At 36.5% G+C, this 11,007-nt stretch overlaps 1 protein-coding gene across 1 annotated transcript; it reads right to left on the bottom strand.

Moving 5' to 3' along the window:
- Positions 1-10,346: 10,346 nt before the first annotated feature.
- On the bottom strand, positions 10,347-11,007 carry LOC143251084 (uncharacterized; the record flags this gene model as incomplete). Its single annotated transcript, XM_076502445.1, is given in 1 exon segment — positions 10,347-11,007. A coding segment is annotated over 1 exon segment (423 nt), but the record flags the coding sequence as incomplete, so codon positions are not given.

Here is an 11,007-nt window from a genome sequence, read left to right as displayed (position 1 = left end):
ACTAACACATTTTAACTCTGTCAGCTCATGCTTTAGGTGGGTTAATACTAACACATTTTAACACTGTCAGCTCATGCTTAAGGTGGGTGAATACTAACACATTTTAACACTGCCAGCTCATGCTTCAGGTGGGTGAATACTAACACATGTTAACACTGTCAGCTCATGCTTTAGGAGGGTGAATACTAACACATTTTAAAACTGTTTGCTCATGCTTTAGGTGGGTGAACACTAACACATTTTAACACTGCCAGCTCATGCTTTAGGTGAATGAATACTAACACATTTTAACGCTGCCAGCTCATGCTTTAGGTGGGTGAACTTTAACACATTTTAACACTGTCAGCTCATGCGTTAGGTGAATGAATACTAACACATTTTAACACTGTCAGCTCATGCTTTAGGCGGGTGAATACTAACACATTTTAACACTGCCAGCTCATGCTTTAGGTGGGTGAACACTAACACTGCCAGCTCATGCTTTAGGTGGGTGAACACTATCACTGCCAGCTCATGCTTTAAATGGGTGAATACTAACACATTTAACACTGCCAGCTCATGCTTTAGGTGGGTGAATACTAACACATTATAACACTGTCAGCTCATGCTTTAGGTGGGTGAATACTAACACATTATAACAGTGTTTACTCATGCTTTAGGTGGGTGAACACTAACACATTTTAACACTGTCAGCTCATGCTTTAGGTGGATGAATACTAACACATTTTAACACTGTCAGCTCATGCTTTAGGTGGATGAATACTAACACATTTTAACACTGCCAGCTCATGCTTTAGGTGGGTGAATACTAACACATTTTAACACTGTTAGCTTATGTTTTAGGTGGGTGAATACCAACACATTTTAACACTGTCAGCTCATGCTTTAGGTGAATGAATACTAACACATTTTAACACTGCCAGCTCATGCTTTAGGTGGGTGAACACTAACACATTTTAACACTGTCAGCTCATGCTTTAGGTGGGTAAATACTAGCGCATTTTAACACTGTCAGCTCATGCTTTCGGTGGGTGAATACTAACACATTTTTAAACTGTTTACTCATGCTTTAGGTGGGTGAACACTAACACATTTTAACACTGCCAGCTCATGCTTTAGGTGAATGAATACTAACACATTTTAACACTGCCAGCTCATGCTTTAGGTGAATGAATACTAACACATTTTAACACTGTCAGCTCATGCTTAAGGTGGGTGAATACTAACACATTTTAACACTGTCAGCTCATGCTTTAGGTGGGTGAATACTAACACATTTTAACACTGCCAGCTCATGCTTTAGGTGAATGAATACTAACACATTTTAACACTGCCGGCTCATGCTTTAGGTGAATGAATACTAACACATTTTAACACTGCCAGCTCATGCTTTAGGTGGGTGAACACTAACACATTTTAACTCTGTCAGCTCATGCTTTAGGTGAATGAATACTAACACATTTTAACACTGTCAGCTCATGCTTTAGGCGGGTGAATACTAACACATTTTAACACTGCCAGCTCATGCTTTAGGTGAATGAATACTAACACATTTTAACACTGTCAGCTCATGCTTTAGGTGGGTGAATACTAACACATTTAACACTGCCAGCTCATGCTTTAGGTGGGTGAACACTAACACATTTTAACACTGTCAGCTCATGCTTTAGGTGAATACATACTAACACATTTTAACACTGTCAGCTCATGCTTTAGGCGGGTGAATACTACCACATTTTAACACTGCCAGCTCATGCTTTAGGTGAATGAATACTAACACATTTTAACACTGTCAGCTCATGCTTTAGGTGGGTGAACACTAACACATTTAACACTGTCAGCTCATGCTTTAGGTGGGTGAATACTAACACATTTTAACACTGTTAGCTTATGCTTTAGGTGGGTGAATACCAACACATTTTAACACTGTCAGCTCATGCTTTAGGTGGGTGAATACTAACACATTTTAACACTGTCAGCTCATGCTTTAGGTGAATGAATACTAACACATTTTAACACTGCCAGCTCATGCTTTAGGTGGGTGAACACTAACACATTTTAACACTGTCAGCTCATGCTTTAGGTGGGTGAATACTAGCGCATTTTAACACTGCCAGCTCATGCTTTAGGTGAATGAATACTAACACATTTTAACACTGCCAGCTCATGCTTTAGGTGAATGAATACTAACACATTTTAACACTGTTAGCTCATGTTTAGGTGGGTGAATACTAACACATTTTAACACTGTCAGCTCATGCTTTAGGTGGGTGAATACTAACACATTTTAAAACTGTTTGCTCATGCTTTAGGTGGGTGAACACTAACACATTTTAACACTGCCAGCTCATGCTTTAGGTGAATGAATACTAACACATTTTAACACTGCCAGCTCATGCTTTAGGTGAATGAATACTAACACATTTTAACACTGCCAGCTCATGCTTTAGGTGGGTGAACACTAACACATTTTAACACTGTCAGCTCATGCTTTAGGTGGGTGAATACTAACACATTTAAACACTGTCAGCTCATGCTTTAGGTGGGTGAATACTAACACATTTTAACACTGCCAGCTCATGCTTTAGGTGAATGAATACTAACACATTTTAACACTGCCAGCTCATGCTTCAGGTGGGTGAATACTAACTCATTTTAAAACTGTTTGCTCATGCTTTAGGTGGGTGAACACTAACACATTTTAACACTGCCAGCTCATGCTTTAGGTGAATGAATACTAACACATTTTAACGCTGCCAGCTCATGCTTTAGGTGGGTGAACACTAACACATTTTAACACTGTCAGCTCATGCGTTAGGTGAATGAATACTAACACATTTTAACACTGTCAGCTCATGCTTTAGGCGGGTGAATACTAACACATTTTAACACTGCCAGCTCGTGCTTTAGGTGGGTGAATACTAACACGTTTTAACACTGCCAGCTCATGCTTTAGGTGGGTGAACACTAACACTGCCAGCTCATGCTTTAGATGGGTGAATACTAACACATTTAACACTGCCAGCTCATGCTTTAGGTGGGTGAATACTAACACATTTAACACTGCCAGCTCATGCTTTAGGTGGGTGAACACTAACACATTTTAACACTGTCAGCTCATGCTTTAGGTGAATAAATACTAACACATTTTAACACTGTCAGCTCATGCTTTAGGCGGGTGAATACTACCACATTTTAACACTGCCAGCTCATGCTTTAGGTGAATGAATACTAACACATTTTAACACTGTCAGCTCATGCTTTAGGTGGGTGAACACTAACACATTTAACACTGTCTTCTCTTGCTTTAGGTGGGTGAATACTAACACATTTTAACACTGTTAGCTTATGCTTTAGGTGGGTGAATACCAACACATTTTAACACTGTCAGCTCATGCTTTAGGTGGGTGAATACTAACACATTTTAACACTGTCAGCTCATGCTTTAGGTGAATGAATACTAACACATTTTAACACTGCCAGCTCATGCTTTAGGTGGGTGAACACTAACACATTTTAACACTGTCAGCTCATGCTTTAGGTGGGTGAATACTAGCGCATTTTAACACTGTCAGCTCATGCTTTCGGTGGGTGAATACTAACACATTTTTAAACTGTTTGCTCATGCTTTAGGTGGGTGAACACTAACACATTTTAACACTGCCAGCTCATGCTTTAGGTGAATGAATACTAACACATTTTAACACTGCCAGCTCATGCTTTAGGTGAATGAATACTAACACATTTTAACACTGTCAGCTCATGCTTTAGGTGGATTAATACTAACATATTTTAACACTGTCAGCTCATGCTTTAAGTGGGTGAATACTAACACATTTTAACACTGCCAGCTCATGCTTTAGGTGAATGAATACTAACACATTTTAACACTGCCGGCTCATGCTTTAGGTGAATGAATACTAACACATTTTAACTCTGTCAGCTCATGCTTTAGGTGAATGAATACTAACACATTTTAACACTGTTAGCTCATGCTTTAGGTGGGTGAATACTAACACATTTAACACTGTCAGCTCATGCTTTAGGTGAATAAATACTAACACATTTTTACACTGCCAGCTCATGCTTTAGGTGAATGAATACTGACACATTTTAACACTGTCAGCTCATGCTTTAGGTGGGTGAACACTAACACATTTAACACTGTCAGCTCATGCTTTAGGTGGGTGAATACTAACACATTTTAACACTGTTAGCTTATGCTTTAGGTGGGTGAATACTAACACATTTTAACACTGTCAGCTCATGCTTTAGGTGGGTGAATACTAACACATTTTAACACTGTCAGCTCATGCTTTAGGTGAATGAATACTAACACATTTTAACACTGCCAGCTCATGCTTTAGGTGGGTGAACACTAACACATTTTAACGCTGTCAGCTCATGCTTTAGGTGGGTGAATACTAGCGCATTTTAACACTGTCAGCTCATGCTTTCGGTGGGTGAATACTAACACATTTTTAAACTGTTTGCTCATGCTTTAGGTGGGTGAACACTAACACATTTTAACACTGCCAGCTCATGCTTTAGGTGAATGAATACTAACACATTTTAACACTGCCAGCTCATGCTTTAGGTGAAAGAATACTAACACATTTTAACACTGTCAGCTCATGCTTTAGGTGGGTTAATACTAACACATTTTAACACTGTCAGCTTATGCTTTAGGTGGGTGAATACTAACACATTTTAACACTGCCAGCTCATGCTTTAGGTGAATGAATACTAACACATTTTAACACTGCCGGCTCATGCTTTAGGTGAATGAATACTAACACATTTTAACTCTGTCAGCTCATGCTTTAGGTGAATGAATACTAACACATTTTAACACTGTCAGCTCATGCTTTAGGCGGGTGAATACTAACACATTTTAACACTGCCAGCTCATGCTTTAGGTGAATGAATACTAACACATTTTAACACTGTCAGCTCATGCTTTAGGTGGGTGAATACTAACACATTTAACACTGCCAGCTCATGCTTTAGGTGGGTGAACACTAACACATTTTAACACTGTCAGCTCATGCTTTAGGTGAATAAATACTAACACATTTTAACACTGTGAGCTCATGCTTTAGGCGGGTGAATACTACCACATTTTAACACTGCCAGCTCATGCTTTAGGTGAATGAATACTGTCACATTTTAACACTGTCAGCTCATGCTTTAGGTGGGTGAACACTAACACATTTAACACTGTCAGCTCATGCTTTAGGTGGGTGAATACCAACACATTTAACACTGTCAGCTCATGCTTTAGGTGGGTGAACACTAACACATTTTAACACTGTTAGCTTATGCTTTAGGTGGGTGAATACCAACACATTTTAACACTGTCAGCTCATGCTTTATGTGGATGAATACTAACACATTTTAACACTGTCAGCTCATGGTTTTGGTGGGTGAATACTAACACATTTTAACACTGTCAGCTCATGCTTTAGGAGGGTGAATACTGACACATTTTAACACTGTCAGCTCATGCTTTAGGAGGGTGAATACTAACACATTTTAACACTGTCAGCTCATGGTTTTGGTGGGTGAATATTAACACATTTTAACACTGTCAGCTCATGCTTTAGGAGGGTGAATACTGACACATTTTAACACTGTCAGCTCATGGTTTTGGTGGGTGAATACTAACACATTTTAACACTGTCAGCTCATGCTTTAGGTGAATGAATACTAACACATTTTAACACTGTCAGCTCATGCTTTAGGAGGGTGAATACTGACACATTTTAACACCATGCTTTAGGTAAATATTTTGTTTCTCTGTATTTTCAGTATTCTACAGGTTCTATGAATGATTGTTTTTAAATACAGAATTATTTCAATTCTTATTATCTCAACACCGGTAAGTAAGTTATCTGTCTACTTTCTAGTGGCTTCTGATGAACACCGTTCTGTTTACACCGTTTTGTTTTTATTGTTATACTTCACTGTATTAACAAAGCTTACATTTACACTCTGCCCTATCGTGACCTCGAACGTAAGATGAATCAAATAATATTATTAAATGAGAACACGAAGTACCTGAAGATTTAGGGCTGATGGTTCACCAAACTAATATTAAATGTCTTCTGTACTGACAAGTACAAATCTGACCCCATCGTTAAAAACAAATGAAATTAGGTGAAATACACGATGGTATTTCAATCTAATTATGGTAACCGGTTTAGAAGCCGGTATGGTAGCTGTTTCGAAACAGGTATATGGTAACTGGTTTGAAATCCCGTATGGTAGCTGTTTTGAAACCCGGTATATGGTAACTGGTTTGAAACCCGGTATATGGTAACTGGTTTAAAAGCCGGTATGGTAGCTGTTTTGAAACCCGGTATATGGTAACTGGTTTAAAAGCCGGTATGGTAGCTGTTTTGAAACCCGGTATATGGTAACTGGTTTGAAACCCGGTATATGGTAACTGGTTTGACACCCGGTATGGTAGCTGTTTTTAAACCCGGTATGGTAACTGGTTGAGCCATCTTGACAGTTAAAAGAGAGTCATCACTCCTAAATGATTAGGTACAATAGTAAAGTTACTTGAATACCCATTACAAAACGTGTTTGTCCTTTCAGCCGTGGGGATGGGTTATAATGTGACAGTCAATTCCATTTCTTCGATAATAAAAAGTAGCCCAAGAGTTAGCGATGGGTAGTGATGACTAGATGTCTTCCACGTAGTCTATCACTGCTAAATTAGGAACGGCTAGTGTACATAGCCCTCGAGTTGCTAAGAGCAAAATTAAAAACAGACCATAACTAAATATTCTCCGAGATGAAAACGCTTGGAACGGTATATTGAGTTGCGTGAAATGAACAATGATAGATTCTGTGTGCTATATTAGAGAAATTGTGCATGACCAATAAACATGTGAGCATTATTTTCTCATGTTTCTGAAATTCCATATCTATCCGAGTATGTTCAAATAGATGTCAGGCTTGCATTCAACTGTGTGTTGGTATTTGCGTGACAAAAATCGTCGTTTGAAATAAACTTCTGTCGGGTTTGGTCAGAGTTGCTAAAGACAATGCTCTCCTCCTAGGTTTACTATTTGGATTTATCTACGAAAAAAATCAACAGTGTTATGTTTCCTTTTGTATTTTGGTATTTAACACATTCAACGTAAACCGTTTCAAGTGTCTCTTTCACGATAGTTTTGAGAGGCTAACCACGAAAAACTGGGTTCACAGGTCAAGGTGGTTCTCAGAAAAATATATAGATATTTTGAGAACGAATAAAACAGTTTATTGACGATTACCTTTATATAAAAGCATTTTTATCTGACATTTACAATAAGAAGAAAAAACTGATAATCGTTGTACAAGTTTTACGTTTTCATATGTTTATCTAGAAACGATAATTTTCATTTCCTAATTAGAACGAACACAAGACTGTTACACTGAGGTAGCTATAATATACATTTTTACAAGTACAGCAATGTGTGACCAAGTGAGGCTTACAAAAATACAAGGATTAGAGTTAACTTTCATCAGAGAAGGAACAAAATAGACATTCTCATAACTTCTATAAGATGCTTTCTTAACATAGACGGGTACATTTATATAAGTTTGATAATAGCTACAAAATATGCTAATTGTAGTTCTACAGCAGCCCACGAGATGTCAGGCTATTCATAAGTTTTGGGAAATTATTTAAATCCACTGCGATTGGTACAAATAATACTTATTTAACGGCTTGTTTTTTTTTTTGAGGGACGTAATAGGTAGTCATTTTTCCTATGTTAAATTTCCTTAGGAATTAACTCAGTGGAGTTAAAAAAAGAGGTATAAATATGAAACGTCCCCTAAATGGCATAATATTATTGAAAACTTTCTCTTATAATTGCTTAAAAAACTTTGGAATAATTTCTCCTTAAAAAAAAAGAAATTTCATACATATAACAAATTTCCTGAATGGTTTAGCTAACCTCTACTTCAGAACGTGCCCACGTGGCACACAATAATAATAACACTAAAAATACTACTAATTATTATTGTAAAAAAATGTCCATAATTACAGAAACTCTGTTTTGGCAAATATATAAAATTTTCAGTGTTTTCGATCAGAACAACAGGCGGTTAATTTTTCTACAAAAGTTTCACCAATAATTCCTTACGATTACACTTTTAATAGTTATTGAAAGTTATAAAGGCACCCCTCGAATGAACATTCTTTTATCAATTAGAATTACAGTGCAAGATTATTCACAGAACCTCTTCTGACGTAGCGTATGAGCGGTACAAAAACGAGCTTTGGGAATTTATGTTCTCCAATTTGAATATGTTGAAATTTAGGGTTTAAGTAAAGTTTAAGTACATTTTGGACTAATAACACTTAGTATTCTCAAGAGTTAGTGTAGCTGTAATATCTATAAAACACAAAATTTTCATAATTTCGTTTCAAAAATAAACAAAGTCAGTAGCTATGCCTATACTTACAAAACATTTATTCAGAAAATTAAGAAATTACGACACTCGTTACCTCTTGTACTCGCATTAGGTTAACGTACTAGGCCTAACACACGCTGCAATTCTTCAAATCTTCTATACTAGGACTGATTTAAAATATAAAACGAAAAGAAACGTTTCAGAATTTTAATAAAGGTAGACAGTTGGGAAAAAAATACACGAAACGTTTAAACACGAACAAAGATATGAAATCAAGCTAACTGTAAAACTTTAGGTTGTTGTAATTTGAAAAATGTGTTGAAAGTCGTTTTTAAAATATTCTTTCAATTTAACACTCGTACGAAAAGTGGGGCCTAATAGGCCCCAGAGCAACTTGAAAGGTTATTAATATCAGGCTAATAAATTTGTATTTAAATGAAATTGCCATTTCATTTGATTTTATTTCATTAAATATCATTTAAATACAAAATTATTAGCCTAATATTAATAACCTTTCAAGTTGCTCTAGGGCCCATTAGGCCCCACTTTCTAAGTGTTAACCGTTCGAACTTTCAAAATGATGTTCAGAGTTTCCATGGTGAAACCCAAAGGTATGACATACTTTTAACTCCAGAATGCAAAACTTATAGACTTTACACACAAATAGAATTACTGTTAATAAAAATACAAATGTCGGTTTTTTTTGGTGAACATAAATTTAAAATAATCTCGAAGAGTCTACTCTGAAAAAATGGTATTAGCGAGAACAATTAGTAAACAAAAACACGTTAGATTTCATGGCAAAATAATTACGAGTTGTGCCGTCTCTGAAATAACCTGATAATGTCCTTGACTTGTCTTCTTTAAGTCTGATGTCACCAGCAAACAAGTGATGGACGGTCTCATCAGTAGAATTCAGTGGACGAGCGAAAAATATACAAAATGAGGTAGCTGTCTTGTTGACCAGTAAAACAAATAATTTTTCATGTCATATTTTATCAAAAAATTAGAACCGGCAATAACGCAGCGATGTTCCAACTGGCAAATTATACGTCCTCAATTTGCATGACTTGTAACAGGTTGGAATCAATGTTAACCCATCATGCGTTACTTGACGTCTGGTGATTTTCAGACAGAATTTACATAGGGGGTAGTGTGATATATGTAAAGTTCGACGTAAATATAGCTTTAATTAAAGTAGGAGATTCTGAGAAGTGGTTGTTTGGCGTTTTTAGGCGCAAAGCAACTGGGCTATCTGCGCCAATTGAAGAGGGAATTTGAACTTATTTTAAGACAATGGAGGTTAACAAACTGATTGAAATCGAGGAATATAATATAAGTGAAATTTACAGCTGAAGTGGCAATTTGAACTTATTTTAAAACAGTGGAGGGTGACATCTGATGGAAACTAAAGAATAAAATACAAGCGAAGCTAGCGTAAAGACAAGCAGCTAATTAGCCAATTTTTAATTTCATATTTTCATTCTTTATCTCCATCTTTCAAGTTATTTTTAGTATCAATTTTTGATTAAAAACTCAATTCAGTTTGAAGAAATCATAAATCTAATGAATTTCTTTTGGGGTGGAGGGTAGGCGATGGGGGTACTGCCCTTTGTATTTGAAATTGAAGCCTGATTCCTCTTTTTCCAACGTCTTGTTTAATAGTATAAATAGTTTAACAGTCTAAGTTAAAGTTTAAGTTGTTGACCCTACTGATATATCAGTCTTTCTAAGCTTAAGAGAGTACAGATAAAGTTGAAAGCTGGTATGGAATAGGTTTAATTACACGTGAACAGAACTAAATATATTGAACTTGAATTTACCTTAACATTAAGAAAATGCAATAAACAAGATGAACAAAACTAAAACCTCTCGTATACGTATGAACAACACAACGTTTTTCACCGTTGAAGTGTATAATTTTAACGGAAATTCGTAAGTTAAGCCTAAATGATACTTAGGATGAAATTTGAAGCTATATTTCATACTGAGATTCTTAACAGAACACATAACTTCTATCTACATCAATAAACAAACAATTTGTATTAGAAGATGTAGAAAACTGGCACGAACGTTTACTTTTTCTTTAGAGTACATCCAGATAGTAAATTCTAGTGTTTTGTTTTAGTAATACAAAAATAGGTGTAGTAGGAAAGTCGTTATTTATAGTTAAACTGCTGAAGAGAGGTCAAATCCATATTCGTCTGTTCTCTTGACACATGAACTTTTCCACTCATGTTCTAAGGAATGAGATAATGTCCGGCGGTCAGTACGATCTGAAAATATGGAATAGAGGTTATGACGTTGTTTAGGGCAGTTCTTGACGGAATTTTTCAGGATACCGTGCAGTTCGAGATCGCTTTTACAAGCCGTATTGTTTAACCCTAACATTGGATTTGGCTCTTTCACATTCAAGCTACTAGGGCGCGCTGGAAGCGGTGGCGGCACTTCGTGTTCAACAGATGGAGATTCGGTGACGCAATCATACATTATCTCCTCATAAACGTGATAATCTGACGCATTACTGTACATTTCACTATTAGTTTCTCCCGAACTACTTAACAACGCGGAGGAAAGCAACTTAGACTTGCT

Source organism: Tachypleus tridentatus, chromosome 5 (genome assembly GCF_004210375.1).
Source record: "Tachypleus tridentatus isolate NWPU-2018 chromosome 5, ASM421037v1, whole genome shotgun sequence".
NCBI classification, from domain to species: Eukaryota; Metazoa; Arthropoda; class Merostomata; order Xiphosura; family Limulidae; genus Tachypleus; species Tachypleus tridentatus.
The sequence above is the reverse complement of the archived record's forward strand: the minus strand, read 5'-3'. Positions and strand labels throughout refer to the sequence as shown.